The following is a 23,593-nucleotide window of genomic DNA, read 5'->3' as shown; positions in this document are numbered from 1 at the left end:
GATACGATATGTCCTAGTAGTCTCCATATTATCAATAACATTAGATCCATTTTTGCAGCAGATGATCTAGTTATGCAAAAGGAATTTAATGACATGACGTATTCTTTCATTTGCTCTAAGATGCCGTCCAGTAGAACATGGAAAACATTTTATAACCGAGAATTTCAGCCTGCTTGCTGGTAATGTAGCAATAAGGGTAACGGGTGGCAAACTCAACCTGGTCTAGAGGACTTGTAGAACATGTGGTGACCTCAATATGCAGCATGGGCTCAGAACTCTTAGTTTCTTTCCCCCTTCCTCCAAACGTGGCAATGGAGGAGGTTTTATGAATGTGAAGCACTGTGTACACAATGCTTCCAAACGAATTTAGGACTAGGATGCGTTACCAACTAAGGTGGCTACTCAGATACTTCCATGGTGATAGAGAAGGAGGGAAGTGAAACTGGAACCAACCATGGATATAGATATGGAAAGTCTAGATCAGTGTTTCACAAGCCCAGTCCTCAGGGACGCCTAACAGTGCAGGTTTTCCAGATCTCCTTGCTGGGGCACAGGTGTAATCATTACTCACTGACACATCGTAACAGATCCACAGGTGGTACTAATTATTTCACTTATGACCTGAAAACCTGCACTGTAAAGAGGTCCCCGATGATTGGGTTTAGGAAACACTGGTCTAGATGGTTTGCACACAGGAGACAAACGTTTGTCTCTTAACAAGGAACAAGAACCAGATGGGGCAGATGGGTAACATGAGAGGAGCAGACATGAGGGTGGGCAGACAACAGACAAGGGGGTAGATTTCAGAGAATCCCTGGAAAGGCATTTGTCGGTGAGGTAGATGTGATGTGTGTGGTGTTTGTATTTGTTGGAACCAGGAGAGAACCTCTGGGTCAAGCCTTGATGTGACCAAGGTGCCCACTCCCTTGCCCATTGTCTCGGCCAAAGGAGCTGGAACAACAGTAGAGTGCGTTGTATGTCGATTAAGCACAATGACAAACATTTTTAAAATTAGGGAACAAATGGGGTCATAGAGAAGGCGATGAAACCTAATCTGTTTTTTTGTTTTCAGTGAGGGATTAATAATCACCCCCCAGAAAAACTCCAATGACTTTCAGTGTTGACATGAAGAAAACTGTACTGTTCCTAAAATCTTGGGTTTGGTATTAAAACCTGGATATGTCAAATCCCTTAAAAAAAGTTAGACCAGTTTGAATTAAGTTCAGCAGCTCTCTGCAATGTGATTGGCTAGGAGACAGCTCTCACTTAGCAAATTATGATGCACACTGGGTCCAAACACAATTCAAACTGCCCTGATGCCTGTCTACACTGATACCCGGAAAACATCGCGTTCCATTACTAGGTGTCACTATACAACATTTTGCACATATGCAGAGAGATACAGAATGGGGGTAATGTTAAGGCCTTACTATAGGCAACGGTCCACCTCAAAACAACTTTGCCCATTACCTGTTTATATGACATTATTTCCTAATTGAACAGAACTGAGAAATGATGGGGCTTTATATAAATGTTAACAATAGTAACACTATTTATTTCAATAGATCTATTTCAAAATAGGGGCACATCATTCCTGGCTTCTCTACCTAATTTTGTAACCCAGAATGAAACCGGTCTCATAGTAGCGGAGACCGTCTGTTCCCGAGGCCTCTTTCTGGCTGACACATTTGCCATTGTTTGCCTGTAAGTATAAACTGCATGCCAATCACTGGTCACAGCAATGCTTTATAAACTCGAGTTACTGTACAGGACAATAACTCTGTACCAATGTCCTTTGTGCCCGGCAGGTGCCTGAGCGGCCTGTTACTCATCATGCCAATAATTGGGTCCATTTACACTGCGGTTCTAGAGTACAAAGCCTCAGCACCATTTGCCCAGTGCAAGCCCATCATTTCACATAGGAAACAAAGAACTGAGGAGCAAGATCAGCCTGCAGTAAAATCCAACCTTCCACTGGACGAGGACTACAGGACTGAGAAGACACAAAGTAATATATAGAGATCCCTGTATGTGCTTAACATGTCACACACAAGTGTCCTGTTTATGTTTGTGGTATTTAAAGCTGCACTGTGTAAATTATATAATATATTATCAGTAGTACAGTAAGAAGCTTCTCGAGAAAGAGGCACTTAGACTCCCTGACAGCTATAGATATGTAAATTAAGTTGTCTTTGCATCTGTTTTATCTCTGGTAAGACGACAGGTGAAGAGATAATGCATGGATGCTGCGTGTGCCCTACTTTTATTACCCTTGCTTGGTAAGAAAAATGGGGCACGGTGGGGAGAGCATCAAAACTACTACTACTTAAAGATCACCCTGTTTTTGCATTATATTATTATTATAATTGTTTCCATCTTTCTCCTAAAATACTGCATTTCATAAGAGCAGGGATAAATGTTGATCCTGAGCCCACCTCTCCTTGAGAAATCAATTTATTTACTTCCAAAACTTCAAGTGAAACATTAATGGTATGTACTCTGTGGTATGTACTCTATGATATGTACTCTATGGTATGTACTATATGGTATGTACTCTATGGCTGTCCTCCAGACTCTTTCACTGTAGATCAGTGGTCAGGGAACAGAGGTAAATTACCCCAAATGGGGTAAAAATGAAATTCCTGGGGTTAATGCTGCCGATTCTCATGCTGTCAGTTGGATTGTAGACCCCTTTAAATGTGAAATTGCTGTTGTACCAGAAGAGCCTCAAGGGTTGGCAGAGGCACTTCTTGAGCTTCGATGCAATAATGAAGCACGTATTGCATTTCAAAACAAAGCAGACCTGTCATATTTTTGGATGTCAACAGCTGCAAAGGCATCAAAATTGTACATGAGGAGGCAGTCAAAAAGTTGCTGCCTTTAGCAACAACCTACCTTTACGAACACGGATTTTCCACTCTAACGAACGTAACAACAAAGCAGAGAAATCGATTGGATGCTGAAGACTGTATCCAAATTGCTCCGACATCAAAATGCCCCAATATTGATGCTCTCGTATAAAAAATTAAGCAACATTATTTCTCCAAAACCTGAAGTTTTGAAGTTGAAGCTTTCAAAGAAATTTTGAATAGATTCAATAAAATTTTGAATTCCAATAATTAATAATATATGATTTCCTTCCTTACAAATCAAGGGGGTAACGTTGGCGTATCTAAATATATTTGGGGGTAAAAGGTAAAAAAGTTCCCTGACCCCTGCAGTAGATGATTTGTGCCCCTGGGTAGTTTCCCTCTCAGACATTTTAAAATGATTGTGGGCAGAGAGAGAACTTTTATAGTAAACCACTACACCTGTGTTACTGTGTTGGTATCTAACAGGTGGGTGGAAGCTTTATACTTGGTAATCCCAATTACTGCAGGTCAGAAGATCAGCTTTAATCTGTAGATAGTGCTGTAACTTTTACTGTACTGGAAAAGCACATTTATAGGAACTATATTAATTATCAGAACTGTATATCAGTGCGGGTGGTGCAGTGATCTTCTCACTGGAGATATTACACTGCATAACTGGCAGCTGCAAGGCCCATACATCACCACATGGCTGGCAGCCGCATAGCCCACACAGTACCATGACAATGTGGTCTGACGCATGGGGATTCAGGAAATTGTAACATTGTAATTGAACGCCAGCAGCGTGTTTGAATTCCTCCGGGCCCCAAAAGAATATAGTAGTAGCCGCAAGGTCCTGTCATGAGCCCCCCTGACACGTTTCCCCCATGTCCACCCCTATGGGCAGCCCTGCATGAGAGTGAGGGGATATCGGCATGGTGTGGCTATAAATGTGCTTTTCCACAGAAGTTGGAACTGTATGATGTAAAATGTGACCCGTTAAATCTATAGGATGAGACCTAAGGTAGTGGAAAAATAAAATCCTTTTGCAGGGGGTGGAAGGCTGCACGTTCTCATGCGGAGCAGGCAATTCCCCTGTTATCGAACACCCTCCACCTTATCTCATTTATTTAATCACTTACCACAAAACAAAATTCCATTTTTCAACATCAAATGTCCTCTGCTCAACCCCTTCCACTGGACGGATGAAACTTTTGCACCTTAGCAGCTTCACATGCTTTCCTGTTGCACACACTGTTGGTGTTTGAGCAAAAGTAGGTGAATAACAGCACAATACAGCATTTGTCTGATGCTGATTAGGAAGTTTCCATGATTGCGTAGTGTAAACTATGAACATTTTTCACTACAAATGGCCACAAAGAGAGCACAAGTTACTTTTATTTCCAAGCCCTGGTACTTTGCACTCACCACAGGGTTCCTGCATGGTCTTGTACCCCTAGCTTCAAGCTTCCACCAACCCACCTTGGGTCCAGTTGATAGTGGTGTCTGGGATGATCTCCATACCAGCAACTTGCTCTCAATGACTGTATTACAGATAAGCACAGTCTCAAACAAAGTTCCTCCGTCAATCCCCTCTCTCATTGGGTGGGTCTTTAGCTGTGTAAGCTTCCCAGAAATTCTATTGGTGGGCTTCCCAGAGCACTTGGGTTACCTCCACTTACTTCTCCCAGCATGTAGGTGTTTTTTTTTACTCTTCTCCCCCCCTATATTATTTACAGTTTGCCAAGCTATTCCAAATGGTGGGAAAGTTCACCATATTGGCCTGATATAGGGTCTCTTTCAGTGTACTGCTCCCCTTACTTCTCATCAGTCATAAATAGTATTTATTCCTGGAGTTCCTCTTCCCCATCTTTCCAATGTAACAGCATCTCTGAAGGAAGTGGGTTGTACACCATAAGTCCTCCAACCTTTTCCATGCCCTTACTCCTGGGGTTACCAGACTGGTGAGTGCATATAATTTGGGCTGCTTTTCTCTGCCTGACAGGGTCCTGAGGAAGGTCCGTTTGCAGGCCATCACACACTGCAAATGTCTCTATGTTGCTCCCCCTTGAATTCTGAGTGGGATACAAAGTACAGCCTACAAATACTTTAACTTTGCTCCCCCCAGATACACTAGGGTCACACTGGCACACATATCCCCCGTCACACATGGAGTTGTAGGCCACAAATCCTCTTTGTAAAAGTGTTTTCCCTTGTACCAATCCATTTGACCATACATGCTGATTTTGTAATCCCCAATTATGAAGCCTTAAGCATAATAAAGAAAGTAGGTAGTTCATCCCCCCTTAGGGAACCTCTGTGGGTCTGGGACAGTCAGGGATGGTCAAAATCCCAAAATTGTTGCCCCAGCTGTCCTGTGTCTTGAGCCATAGCCTTGTGGAGAATCCCATGTTGGGCACCAATTTGTAGACCCTTTTACACTGGTATGGCATGGGGAACATAATTGCTGCCTTGAAACAGGTCACTTTTCTTGAAATAGAGATGTTTGCTTACCTTATTAAAATAAAACAAAATAATATTATTATTAATAATAGTAATTATAATATAATAAATGTAAAGGAAATCCATACTTGTACGATATAACTTTTGACAACATGTGTTGTTTTAAGCCTGTATAGATCATGTTTTAAAGAGCTTTGCGATACAAGAGAATTTCCCAGCTGTGACAACGTTCACTGCCCATCAGGAATATCCTACTCTGGATGGAATCCGTGTTCTCAGCTTATTGTGGATCATTTCAGGACACACCAGTCAGTTGGCAAGCGTGTTTAATATTGGTACGTATGTTATTTTTACACTATTGATGAAAAATGTAAGATATGTCATGTTGTTTTAGAGACTCTGCAATCTGTGCTAGACAATGCACGAGTTTATAATTCCACAACAGCTGGAGACTCACGGGCAGTCTATCTCAGTTTTAGATGGTGAACTGTAATTTCATACCTGTCCTAACATGTGAGAAGAATGTTGTTTATTGAGGAAACCATTATGGTGCCTGCTGTACGCTGCCATATCTCTACAGAACCCCACCTGACAGACCAAATTACAGACTTAGAAGCATAAGTAAATTACAGTGTTAGAAGCAATGTTATATTGTGTTATTATCAATACTAGCACTTGAACATGGTATTCATCTTGAGCCTAGCATGACTGGACAGGAGAGATTAAGACGGCTGGTTTATTGTTTTTCTCAGCTCAAATATTCCAGTAACTCCTCTGCCATAAATTGACACTTTTCTTTTATGGGAAGAAATGTGATAATTACTGATAATTACAATATATCACCAAACCATAAGTTGTTGTTGGTACTTGAGGACCATGTCCTAAAGCGATCACCGTTTATGTAAAACCAAAGGTCTATATTAAGGATGTTATTAAATACTGGCATAACTGAAGTCCCCTTGGCATTGGTGGTTTATTAAAATGGCAAATGTGTGAGCTCTTGCGGTCCAGTACAGTAGGGGAACCATGGATCCGCCCCAAATCCCTGTGCAGAGCTAGATTAAATAAATGGGGGGGAGAGTGGTTGACCATGGGTAGAGCTTGAGATGAGACTCCCTCTCGGCAGCCCTGAACCTAGCCAACTTCAACCAAGTTTGTAGAGAGTGGTATTATTTGTGGTTGTTGAATGCAATCTATGTGTCTCAAACTGTGTGTAAAGACAACTGCACAGTACCACTTCTCTTATTCTATACATTAGGCGTAATTTTTAATTTATATTTATGGTAGGTTAATGTCTGACACAGGAAGTGGTGAGTGCCCATGTTTTATTTACAGCCCAGGGCACATAGTAAACTTAATCCGCCACTGCCCCTACGCTCCAGTGAAAAACTTGTGCACATGCCCCCCAGACATGTGGAAGCATCAACGTAACCTATTTAGCAGATATTGGAAGCTTGCCAGTTCGGAACTCTCGCAGAAGCGCTGGACAGTGACATAATCGCACAGAACACCTGATCTACGATCCAATTCTATCACTGCCAATCAGGCTGGTACTTCTACAGCTGATAAAACGAAGGAAAGAAAAACCCACATAGCATATTGGGGTCACAGTGGGGTGTCCAGAGACCCTGGGCCTCCGTGGGGTTGATACATTACTTTAATAAAGGACCTGACAGATTTTTGTTAACATTATAGCACAAGTGTTCATTACAATATAATGTGTTCTACAGCTTTTGTATTCTTATAAGCTCTTTTCTTAAAGCATGTAGTAGTTTTGTTGCTACTGGGTCATTAACAACTACTTATTTTTGCAAGTAAAAACAATGGAAGAAGGAGTGATGAGTATGAGTGTGGGTGCAATTAGTATTAGGAGTGTGGGGTACTAATTTAGGATTCAATAACAGGGACGTATTTAGAGTAGACTGCAATGTTGCAGCCTGGACATAAATGTAAAATTGAACCCAAAATTGCGGGGTGAGACATGTATTTGGAGTTGCATGGATATTAACATATGTGGATCTTTAAATTTTTGCTTTTTATTTATTTAATAATTCTATTATTAAAGCAGAGGTCATCAAGTTGATAATCATCATCATCAGTTATTCATATAGCGCCACTAATTCCACAGAGCTGTACAAGAGAATCATTCACATCAGTCCCTGCCCCATTGGGGCTTACAGGAGAAGGAGAGGGAGAGGGAGAGAGAGAGAGAGAGAGACTGATAGTAGCCAATTAACTTACTAGTATGTTTTTGGAGTGTGGGAGGAAACCGGAGCATCCGGAGAAAACCCACGCAAACACGGGGAGAATATACATACTCCACACAGGTAAGGCCATGGTCGGGAATTGACCTTATTGTAACAGATTCTGGATACTATATTACTAATCTTGATTAGCACTGGCTTACCTAAGGTGCGGAGTCTAACGATCTCCCCGGTGTTCACCAAGAACCGCCGCAAGGCGGGGTGGGCTTCGCTGCCAGGAGTCGCAGGTCGCGGTCCCCAGGTTCGCCTCAAGATGTAGTACAGCGGAGTGAAGCGGTGGTAGCGGAGTTAACAAGCCGGTTCGGTACACAGGAATGGAGTCAGGCAGAATCAGAAGGCAACTCGGAGTCAACAAGCCAGGTTCGGTACACGGGTCACAAGAATAGGAGAATGGTCAGCAAGCCGGGTCGGTACACAGGGATAGGAGAGCCAGGGAAGTCAAACAGGCAGAGATCAGCACACAGGAGACACTGGAAACAGGAAGACACTGCAATCCACGAAGAGCAGGAGCCAGGAACAGGTAAGTGTTGCTCTGACACTCAGCCAGTGTCAGAGTTAGGTTTTTATACTGAAGGGGATTCAAAATCCCCGCCTCTAGGGTTGTGGTCATGTGACCGCCTCCGGGTGCGGTCACATGGTCCTGAATGCGGAAGTGCGGCTGGACGGAGCGGCGGGGATCAGGTAAGTCCGTGACAGTACCCCCTGCCATAAAGGTGGACTCCGAACACCTAATAGGGTTTCAAAGGAAATTTTTTATGGAAGGATTTAAGTAGACGGGGAGCATGTAGGTCAATGGCTCTTACCCATGAGCGCTCCTCAGGGCCGTAACCCTTCCAATCCACCAAGAACTGTATGGCGCCTTGAACTTTACGAGAATCTAGGATAGTTTTAATCTCGTATTCAACTTGATCCTGATCCACAGCAGGAGGAGGAGTTCTGGATGAGGTGGAGAATCTGTTGGTTACCATCGATTTTAACAAGGAGACATGGAAGACATTGGGTATGCGTAAGGAAGGAGGCAGACTCAATCTAAAGGCTACGGGATTAATAATCTCAGATATAGCAAATGGGCCAATAAACTTGGGAGCAAATTTTTTACTGGGAACCTTTAAACGAATGTTCTGGGTGGATAGCCATACCCTGTCACCAACTGCAAAACTTGGAGTCATTCTTCTCCTTTTATCATAGAATTTTTTGGAACGAGTAGTTGCTTGTTTTAAGTTTGTCTTGGTTTGTTCCCAAATATCAGAGAAGTTACGAACCAGAGAGTCCACTGCTGGAACTTCAGAAGATGAGACTTGAGAGAAGGTGGGTAGTCTAGGATGGCAGCCATACAGAACAAAAAAGGGGGAGTTAGAGATGGCCTCATGAAAATGGTTGTTATGGGCGAACTCGGCCCAAGGGAGAAGGTCCACCCAGTTGTCTTGGTTACTAGAGATAAATATTCTTAGAAACTTCTCTAATTCTTGGTTGGTTCTCTCAGTAGCCCCATTGGACTGGGGATGATATGCGGAAGAAAAGTCAAGCTTAATCCCGGATTTATTGCAAAAAGACCGTCAAAATTTTGATATGAATTGTGATCCCCTATCGGAGACAATATGTTGAGGACAGCCATGGAGGCAAAATATTTCTTTAATAAAAATATCGGCTAAGGAGGAGGAAGAAGAAAGGCCTTTGAGAGCAATAAAGTGGGCTGTTTTAGAGAAGCGATCCGTGACCACAAGCACTACAGTACAGGATTTGGAAGGGGGAAGGTCCGTGATAAAATCCATGGAGATCTGTGACCAAGGGTAATCAGGAATGGGTAATGGGAGCAAGCATCCATAAGGCTTTTTCCTAGAGGTCTTGTGTTGAGCATATTTGGAACAAGCAGCAACAAATCTCTTCACATCCTCCAGCAAGGAAGGCCACCAGTAGCTTCGGGACAATAAGTCCCAGGTCTTGCGAATGCCGGCATGCCCAGAGAAGAATGAGTGATGAGCCCAGTGAAGGAGCCGGGTGCGTAGATGTGGCAAGATGAATGTTTTGCCTGGAGGACAACCCTTTTTCAGGTGTGTAGCTGCCAATACTTGACATGGATTTACAATGAATTTCTTATCTTCCGAGGATTCCATGTCAGCTGGATCAAAAGAGCGAGATAAGGCGTCTGCCTTCGTATTCTTAGATCCTGAGTGAAAAGTGATGTTGAAATCAAAGCGTGAGAAGAATAAGGACCACCTTGCTTGTCGAGGGTTTAGACATCGAGCAGTGCGTAAGTAAAGCAAATTCTTATGGTCGGTATATATGGTGATAGGGAATTGCGCTCCTTCTAGTAAATGTCTCCATTCGGAGAGAGCCAATTTGATGGCCAGGAGCTCTTTGTCGCCAATCCCATAATTCCTCTCAGCAGGTAAAAAGCGACGGGAAAAGAATCCGCAGGGATGAAGTTTTCCAGAAGGACCTCGCTGTGATAGTACGGCTCCTGTGCCAACAGAAGAGGCATCTACCTCCAGGACAAAGGGACGAGAACAATCTGGCTGTTGAAGAATGGGTGCAGATGAAAAGAGAGACTTTAATAATATAAAGGCTTGGATAGCCTCAGAGGACCAAATACCAGCATCAGCAGATTTGCGGGTTAATGCTGTGATGGGAGCCACGAGAGAGGAGTACCCCTTGATAAATTGACGATAATAGTTGGAGAATCCTAGAAAGCGTTGAGTGGCCTTAAGGCCCGAAGGTTGGGGCCAGTCAAGTATGGCTTTCAATTTTGTGGGATCCATCTGTAGACCGGTGCCCGAAATAATATATCCCAGGAAGGGAATTTGTCTCTGCTCGAAGGTGCATTTCTCCAATTTGCAAAATAACTGATTTTTTCGGATACGAGAGAGGACCTCCAATACATGAGTACGATGAGATGCTAGATCTTGAGAAAAGATGAGAATGTCGTCCAAGTAGATGACTACAGATTGGTACAAGAGGTCTTGAAACAGCTCATTCATAAAGCTCTGAAATATAGCTGGGGCATTGCATAGCCCGAAAGGCATGACCAGATATTCAAAGTGGCCGTCTCGGGTGTTAAACGCCGTCTTCCATTCATCCCCCTCCTTAATGCGTATAAGGTTATACGCTCCTCTGAGGTCAAGTTTAGAAAAGATGGTGGCACCCTTAATCCAGTCAAATAATTCAGAAATCAGTGGCAGTGGATACCGATTTTTAACGGTAATGGCATTCAGGCCTCTGTAATCAATGCAAGGGCGGAGGCCCCCATCTTTCTTTTTTACGAAGAAGAAGCCAGCCCCAGCTGGGGAGGCAGACTTGCGGATGAAGCCCCTGTTTAGATTTTCTTGGATGTACTCCTCCATAGCCTTAGACTCCGGGAGGGAAAGGGGGTGAACACGGCCCCTGGGAATGGGTTTACCAGGTATCAGATCAATGCCACAGTCCCAGATTCTGTGAGGGGGAAGTCTAGTGGCCTCTTGTTGACAAAAAACATCAGAGAAGGTTTGGTATGGCTCAGGCAGGAGAGTCACAGGAAATTCTTGGGTACGTCTGGGACTATTCGGGGGAACCACTCTCTGTAGGCAGCGAGAGAAGCAGGACTGTCCCCAGGACAATATGTGACCAGATTTCCAGTCCAAGATGGGAGAGTGGACACGAAGCCAAGGAAGTCCTAGGATGACTGGGTTGGTAGATCTCTGTATTACTAGAAAAGAAATCTTCTCTCGATGAAGTGCTCCTATCTGAAGTAGAAGAGGAATAGTGCGTACCAGGATGGACCCCTCAGGGATTCTTCCCCCATCAATGGCCATCAGAGAGATGGGTTGTTCCAAGGCTTGTGTGGGAATAGCAAATTTTTTAACTACTGTGGCAGAAATGAAATTTCCTGTGGCTCCGGAATCTAGAAGAGCCGACTGTGGGAAGGTCTTTTGTCCTAACTGAAGGGAAATGGGAATAGACAGGCAATCATTACTATTGGGAACTGACTGACACTGAGAAAAGAGGCCCAATGATACAGCTCCAGAACTCGTTAGGCCCTGTCGTTTCCCGAGCGTTTGGGACAAGAACTCAGAAGATGGCCACTCTCTCCACAATATAAACACAACTTGTTCCGAAATCTCCTCTCCCTCTCTTCGGCTGATAGGCGGGTCCTCCCAAGTTGCATGGGCTCTTCAGGGGGAAGAACAGGGGTTTGGAAGTTGGGGGCCAAGCGAATCATACTACGCCGCGACTGTTCCTTCTCGGAATTACGTTCCTTGAAACGCAAATCAATTTTGACACAGAGGGAGATAATATCGTCCAAAGACGTAGGGAGTTCCTGGGATACCAACTCGTCTTTGATTCGGTCTGAAAGGCCCTGCCAGAATGTAGCTACTAGGGCCTCATCGTTCCAGCGAAGTTCAGAGGCCATGGTTCTGAAGTGGACCGCATACTGCCCCACAGACTGGTTTCCCTGGCGGAGACGTAGTAAGACGGAAGCGGCATTGGACACCCTTCCTGGCTCATCAAATATTTTCTTGAAGGTGGACAAGAAGAGGTTGAAGTTATGTAGAATGGGGTCGTCCCTCTCCCATAAGGAGGGAAGCCCATGCTAAAGCTTGACCGGACAATAACGAAATCACATAGGCCACTTTCGTTTTCCCGGAGGGGAAGTTCCCAGGTAGAAGCTCGAATTGTATGGAGCATTGATTTAAAAATCCTCTGCAATTTTTAGGGTCTCCATCGAACTTGGGTGGGTTAGGTAACCGTAGCTGCGAGGAAGAAGCTGCTGCTGCGGCCTGAGGTACAGGGGCCACTGCCGGCCCAGGTGATCCACCAGCCACTAGTGTGTTCTGGACAACATCCAACCGAGTGGATAGACTATTGAGGAATTTTAAAAGTTGCTCTTGGTTAGCTTCTTGCTTATCCATCCTTCCTACTAAATGCTCCAACAGATCTTTAGCTGTGGTATCCATGGTCAGAGCAAATGTAACAGATTCTGGATACTATATTACTAATCTTGATTAGCACTGGCTTACCTGAGGTGCGGAGTCTAACGATCTCCCCGGTGTTCACCAAGAACCGCAGCAAGGCGGGGTGGGCTTCGCTGCCAGGAGTCGCAGGTCGCGGTCCCCAGGTTCGCCTCAAGATGTAGTACAGCGGAGTGAAGCGGTGGTAGCGGAGTCAACAAGCCGGTTCGGTACACAGGAATGGAGTCAGGCAGAATCAGAAGGCAACTCGGAGTCAACAAGCCAGGTTCGGTACACGGGTCACAAGAATAGGAGAATGGTCAGCAAGCCGGGTCGGTACACAGGGATAGGAGAGCCAGGAAAGTCAAACAGGCAGAGATCAGCACACAGGAGACACTGGAAACAGGAAGACACTGCAATCCACGAAGAGCAGGAGCCAGGAACAGGTAAGTGTTGCTCTGACACTCAGCCAGTGTCAGAGTGAGGTTTTTATACTGAAGGGGATTCAAAATCCCCGCCTCTAGGGTTGTGGTCATGTGACCGCCTCCGGGTGCGGTCACATGGTCCTGAATGCGGAAGTGCGGCTGGACGGAGCGGCGGGGATCAGGTAAGTCCGTGACACTTATGACCCAAGTGCTGTGAGGCAGAAGTGCTAACCACTAGGCCACTGTGATGATAATGATGACTGGCGTATCTTTACCCTGGTCTCAGCAAGGTATGGTTGTCCCTCCATAGAATCTTTAAGGGCCCCTTCAAAATGTAAGCATGGGGCCCCCCAATTTGTAGTTACACCTCTGTCACTGTCCTCAGATAAAGTCTCATTGGTTGATTTTCTTCATTTCCTCAGTTTATGTTTCTGATGCAAATAAAACAAATTTGACATAGGTATTGTGCAAGGAAATTGCTACCTCCCCGTCCTCTGCAACCTGTAGGCAGAAGCCTAAATCTAGCACTGCCTATATTATTAGCCGCCGTGCTCAGAAAGCCATATGGTTGGTTTTAAGGTTTTTGTGATAATGGTGATTCGAAGTCTCATTTACTTATGTTTTTCCAATACAGATAATTCTTTTGAATGGAAATCAAGAGTACTAGAAAATCCGGTATATTTCTACACATTGAGTGGTCCCGTGTATCTGGGTGTGGATTCCTTTTTCTTCCTAAGGTAACAACAATTTTGACTTCTTTTACTCACTATAATATTGTTGTATTAGCATAGAAGGTTCTGAAATTTGAATTGGACACCATGAGACCCCTATGTAATACTTCTCTCTAGCATAAAATAAGGTGCGGATGTTGCCAGCATTGGAGATCAAATAGGGATTAACTTATCAAACATTCTAAAGAGGAAAAGTGGAAGAGTTGCCCATAGCAACCAATCAGATTCTAGCTATCATTTGCTAGAATATAGATTGTACTAGAAAAATCCTAGATAGAATCTGATTGGTTGCGATGAGTAACATCTATCCCCGTAATGTCTTTATGGTGTGAAATGTTGGAGTTACCACTGTAGATGTTTTGCAAAGTTCATCATCATCATCATTTATTTATATATTATTTATATATTATTTATTATTTATTTATATATTTATCATCATCATCATTTATTTATATATTATTTATATATTATTTATTTATATATTTATCATCATCATCATTTATTTATATAGCGCCAGCAAATTCCGTAGCGCTTTACAATTGGGAACAAGCATTTATAAGACAATACTGGATAATACATATAGACAGAGAGGTAAGAGGGCCCTGCTCGCAAGCTTACAATCTATAGGATCTTATAATACATTTAGATTTGAATATATAGTTCAGGTTCCTAAATGTGAAAAATTCAACTGAGTATAGAGATTCACAAATCTTACTAATGACCTAATATTTTTGTGGTTGTGTCCTTGTGACCCTGGACTTTGCTTACTGTCTAGTTTGGGAATCTACCCGACATCCCGGGAGAGTTGGCAACTATGGATTATACCACCGGAGGCCAGGAATTTGTTATCTAAAGCTCAGAAATACCATGTTATATTGGCTATTACTGATGTCTTGACCTTATTTCTTATTTCATACCATATAGAATAATATATTGTACATATTTAACAAGGTATTTTACACAGATAAGTCAATGTTGATATATTAAAATGCAACATACAAAGTGCAAATTATATATCTTTATAAACGACATGTAGATGCTATAATTTGCGAAGATAGAATTGATATGAGAAATGTTTATTGGTTTTAGCAACCGCAGAAAATCACACCAAAATCCTACCTACAAGGTCGTCTAAATAGATTAAAATGCAAACACAAATAGCACCGGAGGGCGCTCACAGTGCAGTAAGTTTTCAACACAAATAAAATGTGTATAGTTCTTATATAAACTGCATACAAGTAATACAATTAAAAATGCTTATCTGAAGTCGTCCCACATCAGGATATAAGTCCAAGGAACAAACAGTGAATTCTTATGAAGAGCAGAGAAAAAGCCACAACATGTGACCACACATTTGCGGAATAGTTTAATAAGATTTTATCATCATAACGGTTATAAACACTTACGATAATAAATACAAATAGAGCTTATCTGTATTGTCACACAATGCGGTCACAGGTCTGAACCAACCAGTGAAACGGGATAATGAAACTAGCAGCAAGACCATCTTAAATCATACTTGTCAACTCTCCCAGAATGTCCGGGATCGGGGTGGGTCTCCCGGACTCCCGGGAGTGTATGGCAGTCTCCCGCATCTGCCCACTTCCTAGTGAAGTGGGCAGAATTAGGTCCAAAATGCCACATTTGGCCCCGCTGTAAAATGACGATTGCGTCATTATGCCAAGGGGGCGGGTCCAAAATGATGCGATTTTCGGGTCCCCACACCCCCGCAAGCCCACCTCCTCCCGGCAGCTCATGGACGCCAACTAGAAGAAGTTAGCAAGTATGCCCTAAATGTTTCATCAGGGGTGAGATGAAGTGCTGGGAATATTATAAGTGCTCATGAGTTCTTTGGATATTCTCATACAATCTCCTAATAGTAGATTTCTCTGTCATGCAGCCGGTCATATTGAGATATATAATTGAGGTAAGTACTTGGTTTAGTCTGCTAGCTAAATGTTTGGCCAGGACCTTTATGTCATCTGTCAACACTGTTATAGGTCTATATGGGGCGCAGTATGTAGGATCTTTACCAAGTTTTGGGAGTACAGTGATTAAGGCTTCCACCATTGAGGGGAAAACAGAAGGTTCCTCAAACAGATCAAACATATGTGAACTCAGATAACTTGTATATTCCTTATAAAACTGAATTAGAAGGTCGTCAATCAGGGGGCTTTTTATTTGAAAAGGGTTGCAATAGCTGAATTTGGGCATCAGGCTTATGACGTTTGACATATGACATTGATCCTGTGGGGACCTAATAAGAACTGCAGCTGACAAGGAAGAAGATGGCAGGAAAATTAAAATCCACATGAGAGAGAGATGTTCTACTGGCAGAGCGACAGAGAAAGAAAGCCTAAATTTTGGATGTAAAAGATGTAGACATTACAGAATCCCAAACATGATATGAGGTCATTATAAGGAGTGGTGCAGTAGTGAGATATCCACTTTAACATTTTGGCTGTCTGGCTGGTTTGACGTGAAACAGCCGCCATTATATGGGTAAAGTTGCCTGAGGGTAATTGCTGACACATGGGGCTAGATTTACAAAACTGCGGGTTTGGAAAAGTGGGGATGTTGCCTATAGCAACCAATCAGATTCTAGCTTTCATTTATTTAGTGCATTCTACAAAATGACAGCTAGAATTTGATTGGTTGCTATAGGCAACATCTCCACTTTTGCAAACCCGCAGTTTAGTAAATATACCCCATGGTCTGAGTCTATATCAGATCCGCCATCTTGGTCCACTGACCGAAACTTCTCCAGTGTGTCTGTTTGCCTTTTAGAGGGAGTTATTGCATGTGCACTGGATAACGTCATATGGGAGCTCACACACAACACGTATGTCTACATGATGAGTCAGGACATACCCCCCCAGACTTAATATATTTAATGAAAGCAACTTATTTGAAGGTGGATATGTCCTTTAAAAATAGAACTGATGAAGATCGGTATAAATAACTTTATATATAACACTGAAACTATAAAATAATCAAGTAGATGCCTCTTGTATAGTTTGACATGATCTGTACTAGTTGTGAAGATAACACTTTATTCTCTATAATTACGGGGATTTATTGAAGCTGTAGAGACATTTAGTAGCAGAGAAATATAATGAGCAGAACAATTTGAATATGATTTATCTGTGGTAAATTAATACCAGGACATGGATGGTCTTTGACATTTGTTCAGGTGCTTTGTGACTTGGGGGGTTTTGATGTTCTTCAGATCATTTATCGTCACACACACAGCAAATATCAGTATTTACCCACTGAAACATTTTCAAGTATAATGTTATTAAAAACAGTACAGTCTGGATTCTGCTGCATCATCCAGCCGTCATTCCCTGATATCAGTTTCTATAATGCAGTTTGTATGCCCCTACCCTAACAGTATTACTATTGGCTGTCCTAATTTACAGAACACACTAGATATGTGCTGTAAAAGCAGGGAAGAAAATATTACATTGTGTTGTCTTGGCAGCTGTCTATAAGGCCTATTTATGGCCCACAAGCCAGCCCTTGCCAAATATAAATCCCTGTACCTGGGAGGTGAGCGAACTTAACTGCCCTTTAATATTGTTTGAAGCATATAGGTCAGTGTACAACCTGCATACAATGAGGTGTCCGTGATGCTGGGATGCAGGCTTAAATGTTTTGATCAAAATATGAACCAATACCTCATGCTTTAATTTTGCTAGATACACACAGATATGCAGTGTTAAGGATAAGTGCTAACAACAACAACTGACTTTTTGTTTTGTATACACTGCAAAAGGCCTTGGTTTTGCAACAGGTTGCATAGATGAATTGCCCTGTGCACATCAAGGGGAACATCTAGGGGTAACTGTATCAAGTTGCGGATTTGAAAAAGTAGAGATGTTGCCTACAGCAACCAATCAGATTCTAGTTATCATTTATTTAGTACATTCTACAAAATGACAGCTAGAATCTGATTGGTAGCTATAGGCAACATCTCCACTCTTTCAAACCCGCAGCTTGATAAATTTACCCCCTACTCTCTGTTCTCTGGAGACACCATATCTGAGTCCACCCTCCAACTACTTTAGCACCACCCTTTTCAATAGATAAAACTTTTCCGTTTTTCTACTAAAATAATTATCGGTTTAACCTCATTTATGGCTTAAAATAATTTTGAGAGGGGACATCAGAACTTATCACTTTTTTGTGTGTGAAGCTTAAGTGCAACATAAATTCGGTGGTAATCATTTTCATGATTATCAGAAACCCGACAAGCAGGAGCCCTCCCCAAAAAATTTGATTTGAAAAAAAAACGACTGCAATATAAACAGACTTACCTAAAACCTGAAGCTGCAGATTTCCGATGCCACCAGCATGCTGCCAGGAACTCATTCCGAATAGACAGCTATCCGGCAGTTGAGTTTGACGTCAGTGCGACCTAAATAAATGTTAATTTAAAGCGGCAATGTCTGGACCCCGCAGGTTAAGGGGTATATTTACTAAACGGCGGGTTTGAATAAGTGGAGATGTTGCCTATAGCAACCAATCAGATTCTAGCTGTCATTTATTCAGTACATTCTTCAAAATGAAAGCTAGAATCTGATTGGTTGCTATAGGCAACATCTCCACTTCTTCAAACCCGCAGTTTAGTAAATCTAGCCCTAAGTGTTTAAACACTTAACCTGAGGCATTTATTGACGGATCAGCTGGAGGTCGTCAATCATTTAAATCAATTCAGTTGCATCTATTATCTATAATTATTATGAATGCATTTGGTTGTCTTTAATGCAGCCTGGACCACATTATTTGGTCTTATCATTTGTATAAGATGCCATCTGCATATTCTTTACATTAATTAAGATAATATTTATTACCTTAAGTTCAATTTCTTCTCTGAAATATTCACTAGTTCCCTGGCAAAAAACTTACAGCACCTTTTAGTCTCTTAGTTGTTGAATGCTCCAAGTGACTCCTCAGCGTCCAGCTTTTAAAGACTGTTTAATTACTAAGATTTAGTTGTGCCACCGACTTCAATCCTTCCTAGATAAGGAGATGTGTCCTGCTGTTATAGGGGGAAATGATTACGTACAATATGATAATGTCTAACCTGAAATGTCAGCAAATTATCAGTCTAATAGGGTCACAGCGCCTGTGAGACAACGCGGTTATGAAGGGCGATATATAATTGCTGCCCTCTCCACTTGTGGAATTGAAGATGGCATTTTGATAAACCTAGCACAGCGGCTACGGAAGATAATGTCCTTCCGAGATACACTAATTAAAATGCCCCCATAAAATTCACAGTGCGACATATATTTGACTTTCGTTCATCTGCCTCACGCTACACAAACATAGATAATTCATTCATTTTAATACTATTAAGCTGTTTACACGTAAAATGGTCCATGAACCAAATTAGGGAAAAGTATATATTTTTATTAAAAGGCAAATTCGTTCGACCCACCAACCATATTGGACAGATATGATCTTATCAATCTTGATAAGATCATATTTCAATCAATTATGGTGATTGGTTTGAGGGCTACAGGTGACCATTTGTGTTTCTAGTTTTATTTTTAACAGGTGGCGAGAACACGTTTTCAGATGTGTGTTACAGCACGGGACATATTGATACTTTCATGCTGAATTACAGTTTAAATTAAAGTGTACCTATCACCTAAATACGGTGGATGCAACATTCTGTGGGCTGGCAAGTAGGTTGTCTATCAAGTGATGTCGCTATTTTATAGAAAGTATATATGAAATATAAGATATAAGTATATAAGAAATATATATCTTCATGAAAACCGATGTAACAAAAAAATATAACTGTGTCTAACAGCTGTATCTTTTCTTTTAGCGGATTTCTGGGTGCCAAGTCATTTCTAAACATGGCTGACAATTCCGGACATGAAGTAACTCTGGCCATGGTGATGCGGTATATCTACAAAAGATTACGGAGGTAGGTATGTCTCTTGTACCAATCAGACGTTCATCAACAAATTGGCTACATAACATTATGTCTTGTGAACTGCAGTTCTCTGAGTGTAATTTCCAGGCTACCTCTACAGGGGCAAACGCAGGATTTGTAGAGAGGTGTTTCCACACCACGCCACCAGTGGGTGTGACCAGCATGCATGGAGGCGTGGCTATAATTTTACACAGTGCTTAGCTGCTCTCCAACTCTTCCTATCCCCATAATATACATGGGCAATGCTGCATGCACTGCTGTTAGGTGCACGCAGCTCTCCCTTTTCAAGCAGAGCGGTGTGAAGCGGGGGCAGGGTCCAGCCACCTCAATTATACAGTGTCCCAGGCTCGGAGGGTGGTTTCCAGGCACTAGGAAACCCCTCTCAGTTTGTCTATGCTCTATCGTTCTTTTCCAGGAGCCAGTTTTATAGCTCTTTACATTATTAGTATAAAGATATTTACAGCCCATGCGATTTTGAGGGGCAAATGGGCCGTTTTAGAGCTAAATGAATGTAAATTTTAATGTGTATGAGCACAGAAAGACTGCTGATCTAGATTAACATCCGGTGTAAATGTATCGAGCTGAGAGTTACCGGCGGGTTTGAAAAGTGGAGGTGTTGCCTATAGCAACCAATCAGATTCTAGCTGTTATTTTGTAGAATGTACAAAAATGCTTCTAGAATCTGATTGGTTGCTATGGGCAACACCTCCACTATCTTTATACTGTCCAATTGTATTCAGCATAGTGAAAGGTGACAAATAATTGAATCTGGGGTAGAAATTCTACATTGTAGAGACATTTATTTCAACAGCAAAACAGTAAAAACAAATCTGTAAAACTGTAACTATGGAAAATAAATAACAATTACAGTCTTCTTAATCTATGTTCACATGTACAGTATACAGAATTTTGATAACAGTGGACTTTAATTACATCTTTGTGTAAATCAGACCTAGAGTCGTCGTATAAATGTTGTATTTGTTGAGTAATTTATGGTTTCCTTTTCTATATTGTAGATTACAACCTCTTCACCTAGCATCCATTCCGCTATCTATTGGACTGATCTCATTGGTAAAGTGGGGGGCATTTTGGGAACTGCCCAAACATCAATGGGATAGCTGCCGGCGCGTATGGTGGGCGAATATTTTGCTCATAACCAACTTTGTGTCTGTTTCAGATTCTGTGAGTTGTTATTATAATTATTATTATTCAGTTTAAATCAAATTGTTTCTTGTCGGATGCAAGTTCTAAAAATTGTGCACAAAAAAGCTGCAGATTTTCATAATTGACCCATTAAACGCGATATACTGAAGTTTAAAATGTTTTGACTTGATACTAGTTTTATCAAAACTATCAAGTACAACTTACGTTGCTTTTTATGGTTCCACGTAGAAGCAATCAGTATAGTTACGACTAATAATAGCTAAAGATGCGACTTAATAGTGTTAGTAGTAAATGCTACTAATGTAACAAGGTGTCCTATATACAAGGGAGAATATTGTCTTGATATTTATTAATAAATACGAAAGTTGCATTTTACATATGTAAATGTTAATATCTATGTGACTGGACAGCTGCAACTTGATATAATGTAGCCGTGAGGATATTAATGTAAGCTGGAGCTGGAGGGGTCAATGCGCAATCATCCAATCAGAAGTGGCTGCTGATAGTCATCACCATCATCGTGTATGGTGGCAGCAAGTACCCACAAAAGATACTAAAATGTGTGTGTACGTGTCCACATCTACTTATGTCACACTTATGTAAACACACCCTTACTGTACTCAACTTACCCGCTCCATTCCGCCTCCCTCTGTGTAGGGGGACGCCAGTCAATGAGATGCAAAAGTCTAGGTTTGGATACATGATGGGTGCACAGGTTTGGTGCACACAGAGATGCAAAATAAGAAATATAAATATAGATATAGATATAGATAGATATATAGATATAGATATAGAGATAGATAGATAGATAGATATAGTGATATAGAGATAGATAGATAGATAGATAGATAGATAGATAGATAGATAGATAGATATGGATATAGATATATATATATTGATAGATAGATATGGATATAGATATATATATATTGATAGATAGATAGATAGATAGATAGATAGATAGATAGATAGATAGATAGATAGATAGATAGATATATAGATAGATAGATAGATAGATAGATAAATATTGATAGATAAATAGATAGATAGATAGATAGATAGATAGATAGATAGATAGATAGATATGGATATAGAGATAGATAGATAGATAGATAGATATAGATATAGATATTTATATATATATATATATATATATATATATATATATAGATAGATAGATAGATAGATAGATAGATGCCAACTAAATTGTACAGAAGAACTTTTATTCCAGAGTTGATACACACAATAAAACAGGAAATGATAAGCGTCCTGAGTCATTGTCATTTATTGCAGTGCGTCGGATGGGCCTGGTATCTCTCCAATGATTTCCAATTCCATCTGACAACACCTCTTCTAATCTTCCTGTATGTCAAGTAAGTGTGTCTTCAGGCACATGTACTTATTTGGGCTGCGATGTGTGTTTGGGTTCAGTGGTCCCCAGTGCTGGTCTATATTAGTGCCATACATCACTGTGAGCTAGCGCCCCACATCCGTGTCAGCTCTGCTTTGGCCCAGTATCTGTGAACAATGTCTGTGATTCAGATGGTAGAGAATTTATAATGACTAATTTGGGAGATGGCGCAGAGACGCTTAATAACAGCAATTACTACTTAATTATATAAATGTTAGAAGTATTACACTGACCATCCATATATTTCATGGATCAATTGCAGCTTATCAGTGTTTCAATGCAGTGGATTCCGTAACCCTTTATATACTCTTTATCGTTGATGTGTAAAAGAGAATGACGCACAATGACAACTCCTGTCCCTAATTGATAATACCGTGATATGTAAATTAAAGGTACTAACTTTTCTCTTCCCTTCTGGTAAAATAATAAACATATATTACATTTGCTCTAACCTCTCGTTTTGTGAGTTGGATATTCCAGCTGACACGTTCCAGTGGAGCCTGAAAGGATAGTGGTCTGAACTCTCATATATCCCTTCTTTATTCACTACAACAGAACTGGCCGACAGCAAAATCTTTTATTAGTTTTTTCTTCTTTTTTTGTCAAATATTTATTAAAGGGAAAAAGATATATTACCAGCAAAAATGTTTTTTTTTCACTAGCCATAGAGCTTTCCTTGCTTCGGCATCTTCGTGAAAGGGTTAACGCCAGTGTTACACTGCTATCACCACCTGCAATCGCCAGCGGTAGTAACATTCGGCATGCCAATCGCTTGTTATGCTTTTTTTGTTCTGTACATCTAAGGTTGCCAATAACAGATGAAAATCATTGTAAAGATGCTTTTTTCTTTTTGTGTGTGTGTGTGCATATATATATATATATACACAATTTGAAAGGTGTTTCAACCATGAGGCCGTATTTGTGTCAAAACCACATATGAAAACGCAAATAAGCGCTATGTGTTTGCTCAAGCATTTGATACACGGTTCAAATGCCTCAGGGCCTTTTCAATCAGTGGAGACTGTGTTTTTTTGTTTGTTTGCTTTCTAAAAAACAGCTGAAGTGGTTAAATCCCTTCTGTGTCACCCTCTTCATTTTACTCATAGAACATATTTGCCAACTCTCCCGGAATAAAATTAGAGCCGGAATATGCGGACGGAGGGGGCATAGCTTTGCGTTTCCGCTCATTTTCCCTCGACCCCCATAGAGGTGCGAGGAAAAATTAGCGTAAATTCCTTCCATAATGTCCGCGCGCTACATCGCTGCCAATTGAATCTCCGCCTCAGAGACATAATTGTAGGTCTTTCCCCCCCAACAGGTTTGTATTGGGAGTTTATGTTCATCAATGGAAGATAGTAATTTGTTATACCAGGAAGTGATACTACCATTATGGCATTTAGCTAAAAGC

General features: G+C 41.4%; 1 protein-coding gene across 1 annotated transcript in view; it reads left to right on the top strand.

The window, feature by feature from the left end:
• The window catches only part of LOC142159823 (O-acyltransferase like protein-like), a 40,659-nt gene that overhangs the window by 16,256 nt on the left and 810 nt on the right, over nt 1-23,593 (top strand). The window contains exons 2-6 of the mRNA XM_075214640.1: nt 5,480-5,647; nt 13,561-13,663; nt 19,500-19,601; nt 20,627-20,792; nt 22,068-22,147. Of these exons, the coding sequence (XP_075070741.1) occupies nt 5,480-5,647; nt 13,561-13,663; nt 19,500-19,601; nt 20,627-20,792; nt 22,068-22,147 (619 nt within the window). The remainder of the gene's footprint in view (nt 1-5,479; nt 5,648-13,560; nt 13,664-19,499; nt 19,602-20,626; nt 20,793-22,067; nt 22,148-23,593) is intronic.

The sequence above is a fragment of the Mixophyes fleayi genome, chromosome 1, assembly GCF_038048845.1.
Source record: "Mixophyes fleayi isolate aMixFle1 chromosome 1, aMixFle1.hap1, whole genome shotgun sequence".
Lineage (NCBI taxonomy): Eukaryota > Metazoa > Chordata > Amphibia > Anura > Limnodynastidae > Mixophyes > Mixophyes fleayi.
This window is presented reverse-complemented; position numbering and strand designations above follow the sequence as displayed.